The 17,593-nt window shown below is 46.0% G+C and overlaps 1 protein-coding gene across 11 annotated transcripts in view; it reads right to left on the reverse strand.

Annotated features, from left to right (window-relative positions):
* Positions 1–17,593, reverse strand: part of LOC138604300 (RNA binding protein fox-1 homolog 3-like) — a 420,599-nt gene that overhangs the window by 79,651 nt on the left and 323,355 nt on the right. Inside the window, exon 1 of one of the 11 annotated variants that reach the window (XM_069676207.1) lies at positions 13,467–13,556. The exons of 9 other annotated variants lie outside the window; for them this stretch is intronic. In XM_069676207.1, coding sequence (XP_069532308.1) covers positions 13,467–13,556 — 90 coding nt within the window. Of the gene's footprint in view, positions 1–13,466; positions 13,557–17,593 lie in introns of those variants that run through there. One more of the 11 variants, XM_069676204.1, reaches the window with a different exon arrangement.

Raw genomic sequence — 17,593 nt, forward strand, 5'->3', positions numbered from 1 at the left:
CACACTGCTGATTTGCAGACACGGCCCGATGTCCAGATGGCGGGCCGCCTTCCGGGACTGTTTTTTACTTCCACCCCAACAACTGCTCAGTCACAGCAGCCCACCAAGACCCCCGCTGCATCCAGGCATCAGCTACCCTGGGTCACTTCTCCTTTGAGCCACTGGTCATTACAAACCGGCCCGCACCCACCCCCCACTGCCTTCCGTCTTTACCCCCTCCAACAGGAGAACTCCCAGCATGTCTCGCTGGAGAAAATGACACAGGCTCATCACCTGTTATATACCTGCGATGAGGGAGCTTCAGGGAGCCTACCAAACGGACCAAGCAAGGTCATCCGTCTCATTTTGTGAGCGAAGCTGCAGTTATTACAAAGTCAAAATGAAAAGCCTCATCCCCAGGTCAGCCGTCTGACAGGTGATGGATGTCATTTAACCTTCCCAGCTGCTGGTTACTGGTTCAGACACCAAAGTAAATAAGGCAGAGGGAAGGAAAGTTGAAAACACCTCTCTGGGCCTGAATCCATTTTCTCCTGATACCACATAGTCGCCTTGGAAGACGAGTAATTGATTTATTTTGAACGTCAGCGGCGTTGATGTTTTTTGAGCTGGTAATTGCCGCCGCATTAATGCATGCAAATGAGAGTTCAGGATAAATTTACAGGAACCTGTACACCCCCCCTACACACTACTCCTCCAATGTGAATTAACATCAATATTTATCTTAGTTCTATTATCCAATTCTTACCTCATTCACATGCTAATTGCTACAATTACCATTAAATAAGGGCCCCGGTTCAGAGGAAATAACCTGCTGCTGAGCACTTGAATTACTGACTCGTCACCTGTGCATTCACTCAAACACACACACACACACCTTCACAGAGACAGCGAGACGGGAGAAGAAAGAGAGGGTATGTTAACATCTGCCTTGTGGTGGATTTTAAAGCCCCAAACACCTGACAAAACTACAACACAACATATTTTTGGAAAGCTATCCTGTCAGCGGCATCACGCTCGCTTCTCTGACAGGAAGAGACGGCAAAAACAACTGATTGGAAGTCGGAGGAGCCCAAATTGAGAATGAATGCTCATGTATAATGATTGGATAGGAGCCCGTGGAGGGTTAAACATGAAAGCCCAGCATGAGTGCCAGCCCCAGTTACCTGCAGAGCCGCAGCCGACGTGCTCTGCCTTCACCTGTTTTATTGGAGACGACGCCGGCGTGTCAGTGACAGCGAATGTCCAAGTTGAGCGGGAGTAGATTAGATTAACTCCCCTGTGAAAGAGCCTTGTCTGCTTCCATTGTGCATCCTGTCTAGTTAAAACGACACAGGTATGCCGCGGCAATAAGCAGGTGCGCTGACATCAGAGTCGTGTTGGGAATACTGGCTCTGATTGGAAAACCTATAGAGTATTCCTCAAACACAAACACAGCGGCTGACGTGCAGCTCCTAACCCCCCGAGCAAACGTCCTACATGTAGATCAAGTCGGCGGTTCTTCGGTGGGACAGTCTGTACTTCAGTTCACCCGCTGGACTCTACGCGCGGCCCCTTCGGTCCTGCAGGCGGTCGCACGAGATCGTTTTTAACATGTTTCCGTTTCAATCGATCTCAAATAAAAACTGTACGAGCCTGATGACGTCATCACATTACATGTGGTGTAAAACATGGCCGACCGCTGTTTGCATCATCCTGTTGATCTTAAATAAAAAACATTACAGCTGGAGCATAAATAACGCAACTTTAATACCTTTTAGGTTGTGCAGATTTTAGGGATATAAAGCATTAAAGACGCTCCAAGAAATGACATCACAGTTATTAAGAGAATAAATGTAAACGGCTCGGATCACTTCTGGATTGTTAAGACAGGTTTTAAATCGATATGTCATCTGTCTGAGGCTGTGCAGATTCCAGGGGAGTTTGAAAACGCCGTCACAAGAAGCAGAACACCAGTTAACATACTGGCAGACCATTTTAAAATGCAGAGTTTTAAGGGTTAAGGGTGTTTCTCCCTCCATTTTGTAATTCCACACGGTGGAATTGCGATGGTCTTATTGAAGAAGAGGAATGCAGCGAGGAGAGACTGGAGGCACTCCTGCAACCAAAAGACAGGCCTGAAAGCTAACTGGATAGAGACACAGAGCCCGGTACTAACTGAGTTGTAAACTTCTATTGCCCTCGGGCTGCAGTCATACTCTGCTCATCGAATCAGCCTGCAACGCAGGAGAGAGAATTCAGACCTCGTCGAGAAAAGCAGAAAATAAAACCAGAAAGAGGACGCGTGTACGCAGAGAGAACACGGACAATGCAAACTAAATAAACATCAGAACAGAAAATCCAATTCTCCTCTCCGGAGCGACGTCAATGTCTGAAAGTTTGCAGAAAAAAGCTGCAGTAATGTACGGAAAAAACTGACCTCAGCATCTCATCCCGAGATGCTTTCTTCGGTTTTTTAAGGTTTCCAAGTTTAGTGCACAGAGAGCGCTCAAACAGAAATATGCATGAAGAATGATTACCGATGTCAGAGCCGTCTTGCCTTTTGGCCTGGCCTCGTGCTCGTGCAGCACAATCAGGGGAGCCGCTGACCTTTGCTGATGGCAGAATACCTCATCACCAAGGCCTCTCAGTTGTAAAGAAGCAGACACATGGACAAAGATCTACTAGTTTGCTCTTTTGTCTGTAATAATCCTGACAGAACAAATAATATCCGGGCAGATTCTGAGCAAAAAATAAAAGAGTGAAGAAAATTATCATAATCATTCAAAGTGATGCTTTGGGAATGAAAGGAACGAAAGTGAGAATAAATTCAGTTTTGATAAATCGACTGCACTCGCAGGGCTGAAGTGAGTGAATGAAGGGCCGTGGAGTGGATGGATACCATGGAAGCAGCGTCTGTCTTACGCACACAAACCTCCCTCGTAAATTATCTTGAGCAATGTAGAATTTATGAGGCAGAGATATCTCACTGCCGGCCTATCATTTCCATGGCTCTGTCACCGTAATTCTCTCCAAAACTGCCCAAACCCATAGATAAAAACAGCCCCGGCTGCAGCTACACATGAAGGAGCGAGAAGAGGCACAAAAAGGGGGGAGCGCTGAGAGGAGTGAGTGGACGAGGAGGGTTTTTTCCCGACTGAAGCACACACTACATCCGGGTAAAAGCTACGAGTAAATATGCAGGAGGAGAGTAAAAGAGAGGACAAGTGTGACAATTAGAATTTGCTCTGTTTACGTTGCGTGAAATCAAGTGTCGGGGGAATTTGTTGAATTGGAAGATGAGTCAAATTGCCAGCCTCTGCTTACATCTTTACCTCAAGCTGGCGCGGCTCCGCGGCTCGACAATGGCTTTTACCGATTTGAAATATGTGTTTGTGTTTCTGTGTGTCAGCGTGTGTGTGTGTGTGTGTGTGTGTGTGAGTGTGTGTGAAGAGATTTGGGGGAGCTTTTAGAGCGCTATCATAGAGTAGGTGGAGGACGGTGGAGTGTATCAGAGAGGGCAGTCCGCACATGCTGCCCTGTGAGATTGGATTCTCACCCGTGAAATGTAAGCACACAGAAAAACGCTCTTGCCGCAACAACCTCCTATTTACACAGCAATTTTCCACTCGCTCGCGACAGAGCTAAATCGCATTTGTCTCCCTCGCCGTTGATACCACGCTGCCCCGGAATTCCATTCATATCCAGTTAATTAGCACTTCCTCTCCCGGCACCAGAAAGAGCAATCATTGGACACAAAATGTGCAGAGTAATTTATTACACTTTATTACAGTTCATTGAGGAAGCCAGACTGTGTTGGATATTAGAATGATTACTCGTGTTTGTGCTGATAGCAGTCTGTGTGACGGGAAGAAAAAAGTTATTTACCAAAAACAGCTGGACGGATAAATTAGGCCCTTTTCTCTACATGACAGTATCTCCCACCGCCGCGCTGTTTCAACATTTCTGGGTGAAAAGCGGCGTCTCTCAAGCTTTACTCCCTCCTTTGAAAACGTTAATTGCTATTCATTACTCGCTATTGCTGAATGATAACAATGTTGGGAGTTACAATTCTGAGTCATTAAATTAGAAGGAAGGGGATGAATAGGAGGAGTGGGCAAAGGAAAATCCTCGTCCCTGCTGAGCCATGACAGAGTGTTGCCGTTTAAAGGGACGCTTCGCACAAAGTAGGCGAGAAATAAGCAGGTTTTCTGACTCATCCTGATAGATTGGGTGTGATTTTTTGAGATTCTCCCAATGAATGTGTCTGCATTATTTACAGAACACGCTGCCAACAGCTTTCAAAGGGACTATTTCTTCAGTAAAAAGTAGTTCCACTGATCACTGTTTACACTGAGGCGCCACAAATGAGGTTTTATTCAACTTTTATTGTTCTGCCTCGGGGACAGCGAGCTCAGACACCAACGTCTTAAAGGCTGAACAAATAAAATCACGGGCGACTGGAGGCTGCACATGCTCAGTTAGGAATGCAAAAACATCCTCGGTCACCCCGTCTAAATGGCTGTCAAATTTCTCTCAGAACAGGATTAATTTCATGAACCAATCACATGACTCCTCCTGGACACCCCCACCCATAAAAGAAACCATCACCTGTGCATCATTTCCCTCGCAGCAGCCGCAGCACCTTGACGTGGGGCTGCTGCACCACTGTCCTCACAAACACACAAAACCCTTCATCAACTGGCCACACTTACACCTGTCTCTGCACACACACACACGCACACACACTAATACACAGTTGGAGGTGGATGCACGAGCCTGCGGAGGCTGTAATCTGTAATTTGTAAGTTCCATTTGTTTTTAACACACACCAAAGCAGCCGTCCTGTGGGACCTAATAAAACCTCATAAGCACACGGAGAGGAAGCCCGAGGCGCTGCTCTTTCCCACAGATCTCACCTTGATAGATGATTTTAGAAAAACACAGAGGCGTGCTCCACTAACAAAGTGCTGCGAGAGAAAGTAGTGATATTTAGACTCTCCATCTGAGGAGAGGAAAAATGAGGAGGAAGAGGAGGAGGAGGAGGAGGAGGAGGAAGGGGGCTCTGATTTGGGATAAATTACATGAGCTTCTCTCCTTTCTTACAGATTACCCAAAGCAGAGTAATCAGTTGGATACCTGTTTGTTGCCCGCGAGGGAAAAAGAAAAACAAAGTCTGAGCTTCTGCTGTTTTTCCCCTCCTGCTGTTCGCGCAGCACCGAGCTGAGATTAACCAAAACGAAGGCCCCGTTTTTTATTCTGGAGTCCATCCTGTAATCATTTGTTTCTCAGAGGCGGAGGGAGTAGCCGGTGGAGATGTGCTGGGAATCGCAGCCATTACTTTATATTACTTTAGGTCTCTAAAAACGAACGTGCCATAACTGGCAATTTCGGACCCCCAGCTCTGCAATCCAGAAATAATAATAATAATAATAAAAGGGCTCATTTAATTTGGAGAAACAAAAACAATTATGAATGTGCCTGGGTGGAGGTCATCGCCTCTCCTCTCCGCTTCGCATCAGAATACCTGGAGACTTTTTTTCAAGGAGAACTTGAAATCAATTTCAAGCCCCATTTAATTTTATACAGGCGTACATGCTGACCCACAACAGCATAGTTCAAATATTGATCTTCTTTAGCGGGTGACCCAGGGTGCCTCTTAGTAGTCAAACACACTGTACGCTTGCATCCTTTAAAAATGAAATAACGAGATCAGAAAGGAGGGGAAACAGAACTTCTTAGGCCGGTTTGATATGAGGAATAATTTCCTCACACTTGGCTCCCGAGCAGCGCGCCCGCCGCTCCGATGAAGACGGATAATGACCTTTTGAAAAACAAAATTTCAGCGTTTGCCTGGAGATCTATTTGTCAGCAGTGTTTCTTCTGGCGGCGGAGAAAACACGCTTGCAGGAGCACAGGGAGAAGCGGTAATAATGCTTTGCTGTTCACCACTGCCATTAAGCTGCTGGTGATAAAAAGGTGCAGTGCTTTTAATGGCTCGTGATAGCTTCTTTTTGCTTTCACTCGTACGGCCACTCTGTTAACTCAGCACACAGGCTAATACGTCTCATTTGAGAGGATCCCACCGAGAGGAGAATGCTTGAAGGACAGTGTGAGAGTGACACTACATTATAAACATACTAATCACAGCTGGCTCAGATACTGCAGTAAAGAAATAATTGGACTCAAGCTGCTCTGGCTGCTTGAGCATTTTAGCGTGCCATTTGCAGAAAGAGAAAACCTCGGGACAGATTATAGTGTGAGGGTAAAAAAAAAAGGTTGCTACAGCGAGGTTATCCTCCTGTAAGTGTAAGCGTGTGTGTGTGTGTGTACGTGTGTGTGTGATGTGGCGAGAGCTCCTGCGGTGTAAAGGCATGGAGGTGTCGTGTCTTGTCCACCCCCCCCCCTCCTCACCAGTCCCCTCTCCTCACTCACGGTCTGCGTTTGGCCTAAAGGAGCGCTCGAGCGAGCCGAGCAGCAGAGATTTCTAAACCGAGCGGACATTCCTGAGCGGCATTAAAAGGCCCGGGTGGGAAATAAGGCCACTGCAATGCAGATTTGACAGCGGTGAGTGTCATCACCCCTCTGCGACCAGCGACCTTTGGCTGAACCTTTTTCATCCCGCTGAATTATTCCATCATATAACACATTAGTTATAGAGACGTCCTATACAGCCTCCAAGTGCTGTCAAAAAACAGCAAGGAAAATGAAAAGTACGGAAGCCTGAAGAGGCTTTCTAGGTTCCTCTTCCTCTCGGTTCTGTAAACAAGCTGTTTTATATCTGTAGAATATTCTAGATTTTATTGTACGTGTTTTATCTTCTCTTATTCAGCACTACGCGGCTCAGGGAGAGCTCATTGTTTTGCCCAGTGACCATAATCATGAAACAGGTGACAAAAATTAAGTTTTGCCACGTGTAAGAAAAAAAAGAAAAGGTTAGCGAGGAAAGTTTTTTGTCTGTAAAATAGATTTTAAAGAAAAAAATTTAAAAAGATTTGCCAGGTGAAAAAAAATAATTGATTTGATAATTTTCCGATAATTTTTTTTTTAAGTTTGTACAAAAATGTTTTTTTGTTTTTTCTTCTGTCTTTGAAATTGTTAAGTATATATACATATATATTATTTTCTATGAAAATAAGTGTAAACATTTTTAACGTCAGTGAAACAGGTAAAACATTAATTAGGCTCATTTTTAAGTGTTGTTGTTGTAATCCTCTCTCTTGCCACACGAGGCAGCAGTGCACCACGGCCCCATGTTTCAACAGGACTGAAAGCAATCATCTTTAATTACAGGTGAGTTTAAATTTCTCCATCGACTCTAAACACTTCAAAGTTCATACAATGTGTTGCCAGGTTCTCTAACATTAATCTGTCGTTTGGCTAGAAATGTCTTTAAGGGCTTCCGTAGTCGACTGTTAAGCATCTGACGCCGTCTTGTGTTTTTCCAGCAGGTTCCTGATTTAATTTAAAATGTCTGTGATTATTCTACATAGAAAAAGCTCCTTTATGTCCCCATGTGTGTCGCAAACATTGACTTATTATGTTTAATAAATTAAAGAGTTGAAACGCAGACATGGCGTCACCTGGACGGATCATAAAGTTCTTTATTTTCAGCCCTACAGGTAACGGAACATCTTTCATGATGTCATATTTTCTCTTTGAAGCAATTCCCACCTTTAAAAAAAGTAGTTACTGTGAGGTGTGGACATTTGTAAGTGCATCTTTGTTTTCAGAAGTGGAGTATATTAGCATCAGCAGCACTGCACATGCTAATTCAGCGACACTATAGGTCCAGAATATAGACAGGAGCACTACAGGCTAACGCTCACCATTAATGACTGGAGGATATTTAGCATTATTGGCAAAATGTAAATACACATTTATTGATGCACTGCACAGCAGCGTGCATGCAAAGCCCTGCGAGCCTCCACCTAAAGATGACAAGAATTCACATCCATATGTAAGCTCGGAAACACGCCCGCATTAAAATACAGCCAGAGCCCAGTGGGAAAGCTTTGTTGGTGTGTAAATCTCCTGCTCCGTGCCATTCTTCTATACAGGGAACAAATTTAATTTTGTTCCATTTACAAAGGTCTAGTGGAGTAAGACGGTGGGTAGCCTTAAGAAAAAAAACACACACAAGTCAGGCTGACTGTGAAGTCTCTGTGAAGAACAAGGCAGCACTCGCTCACTCACCAAATGAAATTTCAAAATAAACGACTGAGCTGTGATTTACAATTCTCCTCCGGGCCACGAGAAAAGTGAGAAAACATTTCAATCAGTCCCTCCGCCTTTGTTATGCCGCTATGAATCAGCTGTTTAAGGGACAAAACAGCTGAACGGCGGCGAGAGAAAGACTCGGAATGATTTCACACCAAAACATGGAGCATATTGAGAGGTATATTCCAGAGCCCATGAAATTGAGTTTTTTTTTTTATTTGTGCCTGATTGAATCTGAGTGAATTGTGCTCGGATAAATTGACTGAAAAACAACAAAGCTGGCATCGCTTTATGATATAATGGAAATGTTTGAAATACAGCGTTTACCTATAACAACACAAGAGAGAGAGAAATCAAGAAGGCGTGTGATGTGACAAACGCCTTAACTATAAGATCCGGCTGTGACTTGTAAGTGGGTGAAGTAACGGCTGGAGTTTTTATGTTTTCATCCTGATCAAAGTTCCCAAACGTGTGCGGCTTCATGCGCACGGATTCAGGAAAAACAAATAGAAGTTTAGTGAACAATCGGTGGCATGCGGCGAGGCCCGGAGAGAAGAACGCTGAAATATCTCAACTTTTGGCGTCGTCTATGACATCATTTGTTATCAGATTATTTGTAGCTGTCTCTGGACAACAGGTCCGACCCAAGCACACTGGTTCTCACAAACACATAACTTCATTTTTGAAAAACAGCTGATCCTATGGGAGAAGCAGGAACAGGAAGAATAAGTGCATTTGACGGGGATTGTCTGATTTTTATTGTCAACAAACGCTGTGAAAAGACCACAACGAAGTGTTAGTTTGTGTCTGTCTTTGAAGGATTCTTCACTTCCTGTCTCTAGCAGGAAGACGGAAATCATTGGAAGCATTTATAACACTCAAAAACATTTAGTTACACTTATTTGAAGGTTTAGTTATTTTCTTAAAAAGGTCAAACAGAAGTTTTAGTTAAGAAACATCCTGCATTATTGGGGACTATTTTCAGCGGCGGATTAATCCACATCTGCTGCACTAGTGAGTATTTAATAAGGTGGCCACAGTAGTTTTAGCCAACAGACAGGGGAATAATCCTGCATTTATTAGGGACTATTTTCAGCGGCGGATTAATCCACATCCGGTGCTTTAGAGAGTATTCGCAGCAGAAGGCAGGGTTTGTGCGATTGATTCAAAATAAACTGCATGTGTAATGAAGGCACACATCAGCCGGCGCAACAGTGCAGCTCACTGACGTGTGCTTGACGACAATAAGAGAAATATGAAAGATCACCCGCCCGATCCTTTGAAGACGATGGCAGCATTAGAACAGTAAGAGTCGAGCAGTGGATCGAAACAGAACTATTGTGTGTTAACCCTTTTCCCCCAGAGGTCAGGACGGGGGGGCGGTGGTCTCTCTGACTCCCATTTGAAGCCCAGCGAGGCCGGGGCTCATTTCTCAAACTCATCTCTGATGCTCCCACACTGGCCTAACGAGAGCCCATGTAGGGACAAAAACCTATTAGGCCTCCCCAGTCACAGACAGCATCTCCATTTACAGCTGTCAATAGTACAGCTTGGCCTACAATAATTATCCCTCAGGAAGGAGCCGTCTCTGCGCGGCTCGCATTAGTCGGTCCCCGAGAGACCGCCCAACCTGAATCCTTCGATATCTAAAGTCCCTGTGAATAGCAGCGCTTTGGGAGGCAGGATCAAGGCCTGAACCGAGGGGGAAGTGTGTCACGAGTATTCCCAGTCCTCTCCTCTCTGCATCCCTCGCCTTTCACCAGATGTATCAGTGTGTGTGTGTGTGTGTGTGTGTGTGTGTGTGAGGAGGGAGGGTTCCAGCACAGTGGTAGAAAAGAGATCAGCGCGAGGAGGAGGAGAGGAGGAGGAGGCCCTGAAACCAGAGAGCCCGGGCAATTCCTCCCAGGATCCACCGACATAAAAGGATCGCCTCTTCTAGGTGACCTAACCATTTAGAGCGATACCCAAGCCGTGTACAGTTAAGGGGGAAATTCAAAACAGCCCGACCGACGAAGCCACAAAAAAGAAATCAATAGATGCAACAATAACAATAGACATCAGCGCAGCGGAATGCCATGATAGAAAATCCAATTACAAATCAAAGGGAGGCAATTTTTAGAAAACGGGAGATGTGGAGATAAGTCCGAGGCGAAGACGGCGAGAGAGATGTGACGTGAAGACAATAACAACTGCTGCTTTTTCCTCTTTAGACGTAACTAACACCCCGCTTCCCACCCAACAGCACCGTCTTAGATAATAGAGTTACATTTACGAGCGTTGCCATATGCCCACCCAGTGCCTGGTAAATAGAAAATCCATGAGATGCCATGTTTTTATGGCTCTGAAGACAGCCACTAACTACCATGAGCCAACCTGAGCTCCCCCCGTCAGCTTCGGTTTGTGCCATAAATATATTTATACTTTAATACGGGCCTACAGCGCTGAGCATTGCGTCCCGTAAAAGCCTCACCACACAGTAATTCATAACTCCCTCAATATCCAGCACCGTAACTCACGAAATGAGCCTCTGCTATACAAATTGACGGAAGGAGAAAAGTGACATCATCCTGCGGAGGGATGGAGCCGGCACCCTGCGAGAGGAGCAGAGGGACAGCCCTTCACTTTTTTTGTAATCAGAAGCGCACAGTTCTCCCTCCACGCGGCGGGGAGTCTCTCCTTGTGTTAATGAAAACAAACATTTAGCCGGGATTTGGACGCGCTGCAGCCGACTACAAAGAGCATCAAAGCAAACTGCCTGGGAACACACACCCAAACACTGCTGCACACAAATAAAGGCAAGGTATGCTTCGCTAATCTTTTATGTAATAAACTCCTGTCTTCCTGTGATATCATGCGGCGCCATGTTCACACATAATAAGCAAAGCTGTTCGCAGCCCAACTTAATACAGTGTCTTATTTGAAATGCAAACAAACTGCGAGGCAGAGGCTATCACCTCAATCTATTCCCCTTCTGTTCTCTGGCTGTCATCTCACACGAGCCCACGCTGCAGCCCCGCACCGTGGCAGGGGGGAGGAAAGAGGGGAGGCGGGAAACAGGGGCAAGCATCCTACGAAGGATGTGGGAGGAGAGGGATGGTGTGTGTGTGTGTGGGGGGGGGGGGGGGGGGGAGGCAGGGGGGATGCTGGCCACAGTGTGATTCAGAGGGTTGTTTCCCCTCGCAGCGCTGCAGGGCGAGGATTTACCGCAAAGAGGGAAAAAAAGAGAAAGAACAAAAGCTGCTGATACATTAAAGAGGTCTCAAACAAAAAGGGATGTTTCATGAAAATAGCACACAGGAAGTGTCAATTTCAGCGCCGTCTTGGACTTTTAAAGCAACATACTGTGGTTAAACACACTCACACACACACACACACACACACACACACACACACACACACGCTCGAGAGGCTTACTGTCCGTCCTGAGGATTTGGATGTAGCAGGGATGTAGTGGCAGGTAAAACCACCTCACCTCACTTTGCTCACATTTTTACTCGAGCTCAGGAGGATTCTCGCAGCCTGGCACAAAATGCAAACTATTAAAACGTTATTCATCTGAAGACGGGGGCGCTTACATAGAAAATTATCCAATTAAATGAAGAAATAATTCATCTTAAATGTGGATTGTTTGCAGATCAGAAACCTGAGGCCGCAGATGATCACACCTAACCTCCTCTTTATTTCAGGAGGAGAAGAAGAGTTGGTGTGTTTTTTTAACGGCACCTGGTCGCCCTCGTACCCGGCGGAGAGGTGCCCGCTCTGGACAGATGGGTGGGAGGAGGTGAGGGCCATTACCATGATGGTGGGGGAGAAAGGGGGAGGAGTAGGACTCCAAATGAGAAAGCAGGAGTTTCAACCGCGAGCGCCGTTATTTCCCCTCAATCAGCTGCAGTAACACACTCTGTTTACTGCAACACATGCTGCTGGTAGTAAAAACTGAATTGGATGCTCGACCCCCACCAACCCACCCACACCCAACCAGATCCCATCATCCCCGCACTAGCAGCAGCACCCCCGTCCCAACTTGGTGAATTAAAAGCTGTGAATAATTCAGCAGACACACGGCCTCTTAAGAGTCGCCCTGTTGTTGATTTTTTTCAGAAAATTGAAGTCTTCAGGTTTCACAGAACACGCGGATCAGTGACAGAATCAATTTCCAAAGAAGGACAAGAAACCAAAAAGGGAAAATCAATGTTCATTTGCAGAGATGTGTAATTATTCCGAGTGTTACACTGTTAGAAAAATGGAGAGATTACAGAGCTCGCTGTGGGCCTTCTGATAAATAATTCTCAGCACAACAGAAGCTGTTTAAATGTCTTATTAAAATCTGTTTGTGCTGTGCGATTTGTTCGTCTACAGCAGCACATTTTTACCTTTGAAACATCCTTAAAATTAAAGATGTATAAGGATTAAGAGAAGAGACATTGAAATTCAGAGACGGTTTTATATTCGAGTTACAGAACTAAATTGCAATCAAAGTGCAGCTGGAGCGTAATTTAAATACCAACAATGTAACATATAATTTTGTGTTTTGCTCCTAAAGGCCTCGCAGCTCCCAAAACTTCCAGAGGAGGAGATGAAAATGTGCTTTTTAAAAAACACATCCTTTTCCGTTTGTAAATGTTTCCGAGCTGATCCGAGTCGGGGTCAGATTAGGTAACAGAATTTTTCAGCACATTTAAAAGTGTTTCTTTGCATCATTCTTCTCAAACGGCCGAAGAAAAGACGGTAAATCTGAGAGATGATTTATTCTAAAAGCTGACTAACAGCCTCCTCCTGGCAGCACAGACGTGATGAGGATGTACGAGCACAACAAAAGTGACCCGAGAAAACATTTCCAAACACAATGAGTCATGAAGTGAGTGATGTACACAAACAGCGCGTGGCCCCACGTCACAGACATCCCTAATTCACCGCTTTAATTTCACTCTAATAAGGAGGCAGGGGAGGGAGCAGAGGAAATGAAGAACAGGATGGTTGAGAGGATACAATTAAAAGAGCTGGACCTCCTCCGATCACCTCGAGAAATCCCCGTTTTCCCCCCACAAAGGCCGGCAGGCAGGGTGAGGGTCAGGGGTTAGAGGGGGTGAAAGTACTCAGGGTAACAACACAAAAGCCAGCGCGGATGCTATCACGTGCCGCCGGAGGAGCGCGCGGAGGAATGAAACGGCACGGATGCAGACTGAGTGAGGAGAGAGAGAGCAGAAGAGAGAGGGAGGGAGGGAGGGAGGAAGGGGGAGGGCGACAAAGCGAGCTTCATTCAGTCTTACCTCGGGCAGGTAGAGGAACGCGGGGGGACACTGGAGCGAGTGAGGTAGCATCCCGGAGCCGGAGAGCAGCAGGCAGCCGGAGTTGGCCATGGAGCTGAGCGTGGGGTGACGGGACGCTTTGCGCATTTAGCAGGGAGATCCTTTTCTTCCTCTCTCTCTCTCTCTCTATCCCTCTCTCTTTCGCTCTCTCTCTCTGGCTCGCTTGCTCCCACTCACTCTCTCTCTCTCTTCGGATCACTTCCTTTCTTCTGCCTCCTCTTGCCTTTAAAATTTCCTTTTTGCTGGCTTTTGTGTCTCTATTGAAGATGTAGCAGGGATGCGAGCGCTGCGCAGACAATGTGCATGTTCCACCTTTATCACTAATGCTCTCTCTCTGTCTCTGTCTCTCTCTCGCTCTCTCTCTCTCTCTCTCTCTCTCTCACTATCCCTGGCGCGACTCTGTTTACTTTGAGCGTGATAAAAGCCAACATAAGCATTCAGACACAGAAGGGGAGGTTCTGTGCACGCCAAGGAGGAGGAGGAGGAGAAGGAGGAGGGGTTGTAGAGCCGACAGGGGGTTGGGTAGGTTAGGGTGGGGTTATAAAAGTGGTGGTAGCATTGGGGGGTGGGAGAGGGGGTGTGGGGGTTACTGATGAAGTCCCCGATGGATTCATACATCAAACGGGGGCCGGCTGAATAACAGAGGGGATGTGAATGACATTAGAACAGCTGATCCTGGGCATTAGCACCTCGTGGGACACTGCATGCTGCCTTTTAATTGCAGCCCCCCCACCCCGCAAACACACACATAAACACACACCCCCTCGGTGGCCAGCAGCACCTCCCTCCCCCCCCGCCTGTGTGTGTGCGCGCGCTCAAGGACACATACTGTACAGCACGTATAACAGACATATCTGTGAGGAAGAGGAAGATGCATTAAAACAAAGGAACGCCTTTTATTAGTCGTGCTGCTGACGTCCTCCTTCATCTGCTCCTGCTCACTAATGTGCATCCAGCCATGCATGGACTGTAGCGCACGCTAAACTGTACACGCAAAACAACTCAGAGCTTCCTGTGAATGTGCTTTGATTAAGTCCGTTTGAAACGGCTTTAAAAGAAACAGACAAAGAGAATGTACAAGATCGTTACATCACAGGCGCCCGTTGGTTTGTGGAGACTCCATTACCTTAAAGTTACAGGAACATGTAAGAAATGTATCTTTAATCTTATCCAACACAGCCCCGGCTTCAAAGGCTCAGCGCCTCGACACCGGTGGAACATGGGTCAGGACCTGATGTTTTCCAAAAATATATATTTACTGAAACGTAACTGCCCGAAATATTACAGAGCAGACCTGGAGTGCGTGCACAAGAGGAGAGATACAAAGTCCAGGGTCTGTTTTATGACCTGACAAACCTGGTAATTAAAACTGCTCCTAAAAATCATGATGTGCTTTGAGAGACGCAATATGCCCGTCTTAATTGAGTGACATTGTTACAGTCAGTCTGACACACGTCCTTGATCGCACTTCAAATCAAGAGGTGATCGTGCATTTCAATTTGCAGCCCCTGAACTCTGGAACAGTCGACCCCAGAACATTAGGTCTGTGCATCTTGCTTGTATGTGTGTATGAATGTATGCTACTCTGCTTGTGCAGGATTTTACTTGTGCATGATCTCTTGTATGTAAAGCACTTTGCCACCTTCTTGGAACTTCTTCCTTACATGATTGTTTTTTTGTGTGGCACATTTTGCAGCCTGGTCCCAGATCTCTGAGTGGCTCGCTGTCCGAATCCCAGGTTTTTCCCAGCAATTGAAATAGTTTTGTGCTCATTTATTGCTTGAAGACGAAGCAACTAAGCTACTCGGATCTCTTTATGCACGACTAAGAACATAGATGTTATCCTCCTGCATCAAATGATGGGCGAGGGTTGCCACAAAAAGGTCATGGATGGAACTGATGCAACGGTAAAGATGTTTGAGAATCGACTAAAATCTTGCTTTTGCCGGCTGAATTGAAGCGTTGTTAGGAAACAATTACTGGGTCACTTTCTAAACAAGTTAAGAGACAACAGGCTTAATTGCAAGGCAAACTTAAAATTAGGGAATTACCTGAAGTCTCACCTTCTTGAATTGGTGCGTTGGCAGACATACTAGAGTCCCGCTGTGGGAGACACAACCCAACCACAGAGGAGAATTAACTCCCTCTGGGACGCTCCCTCTGCAGATTAAATAATTCCAGGCAGGCGGCAGGGGGACAGCTGACCTATAATTACACATTCATACTTGTTCATGAACTCAACAGAAATGCACACCTCCATAGAGAGCCAGTTATTACCTTTAACAGTCTGCATAATGTTCCCGACAGTGTGATGCAAAGATCGGTCATCGCAGATATCTGACGTGTAAAGACAGGCCTCCGTCTCCCCGTCTCTCCTCTGTGTGTTTTTCTGTCTCGCTCTTTTGCTCCCTTTTTTTTTTTTGCTCTGTCTGTCTCACCCAGTTAATAATTCAAATGAGCACTGCCAGATCACTCCCTTCAAAGGGAGTTGCTGGAATGTTCTCAACAGTGCCTTTTTCTTTTTGTCATGTGAAATCAAAGCCCTCAAACGCGGTGGAGATATCCTCGGTTAACTCCCCGCACTGCTGTTCTGCCAATTAAAGAAAGATCAACAACCGCTGCGAACGGCTCGCAGTTGATCACCAAAAGAATGAAAAAATAAAAAAGTGATCTTAATCATCATCATCATCCTCTTCATCAGTTTTGTCACTCTCGCCCTTTGTCTGCTTCTTTTTCTTCCTGGCGGTGCAATCACCACATCGCGGTGGCAGCCCCGTAATAATCAGCATAATCATTATTACCACAATCACCATCATCATCACTGTCACTGTCGGCTCTTGTCACGTCTGTCTTTGGAGACCGTGATGCTGGCCCACTATCGAACACCATTTACCCTCCGAGGAAGGACTCAAACGTGTTTGATTGTCACCGCTTGTGTTGAGTTTGTGTTCTAAGATTCAGCTGATTTAAATCATCACAAGCTTTTAAATCTGGTTTTAATCTCCTCTAACACACACACCTCTGTGTGTAGGACAGCTGTAGCCTGATGGGAGACGTGTTGTTAGGCTGTGCTCCTCATGAAAAGCCTGAAAGCAGCACTTCTTGCAGTAAAAAGCCATCACATGCGCTGGGAGCTCAGTCAGCAATAATCAAAGGCAATACAAGCGGCGACTAATGGGGCCCAAACGATTGGCGGCGCATTCCTGTTCTCCACTGTTCATCGCATGACCGCTGATCAATACAGCGCACTTGCACTAATCTTCATAAGAGATGACTGTTTATTTCCCTTAACTCCCATTACTCTGACCGTGGAGGGAGAAGGAGTCAGATCCTCTGCTTAAGAGTTGTGTAAAAGAATCCGTTAATAAGCGCCCTGCATTCAGAACTAGTGTTATGTAAAAGTAGGCTAAAGCTACAGCAGGCGACATCACTTCACAAGAGTTTGGTTAAAACTACACATTGTGATCTGTGACTGTAAGCCCCGCCCCTTTGTATTTACTTTGTTAAAAAATGTGTCCAGTCTGAATCAAAGAACCAATCAGGGTTAGCTTTCCACGTAACTGGCCAATCACAGCGACTCTGTACAAGCTAGCATCATCCGGCTTCTACGTGACGAAGGACGTTCAGGAAATTTAAGTTGCGGTAAATTTCCTGAACCTCCTTTGCCGATAACGGCACTTACTGCTAAAGAAGCAAAAAGAAGGAAGGAGAAAGAAGAGAGCCTTCAATAAAAAGAGGGATCAGACGAGTGGGAGTCTGGATCCCACAGGATCCGTGTCCGGCGCGTTCCGTCTGTGCCGCGGTTACTGTACCGGTCTGTACATGGTGTTTTATTTTGAAATGACTGGATACTGTGAGCTGTTTTCGTGTGTGACTTCCTGTTTGGAACGATCTAGTCTGCTCAGCTTGATGTGTGCTTGAAGCGGCCTCCGTCAAAAATAGACGCGTCACATATCTTTAGCGGAGCAGAGCGGAGACGGACCGCGGCGTGTGCAGTGGAATCACGAGCATTGAGCCGGAGACGGATCCTGAGGTTGCCCTGTTCCTTCTTGATAGGTAACGGTAGCTCTTACAATAACAGCTAACGG

This window comes from Semicossyphus pulcher, unplaced genomic scaffold, assembly GCF_022749685.1.
Source record: "Semicossyphus pulcher isolate SPU_LCO1_2020_fin unplaced genomic scaffold, fSemPul1.0.p SCAF_25, whole genome shotgun sequence".
NCBI lineage: Eukaryota > Metazoa > Chordata > Actinopteri > Labriformes > Labridae > Semicossyphus > Semicossyphus pulcher.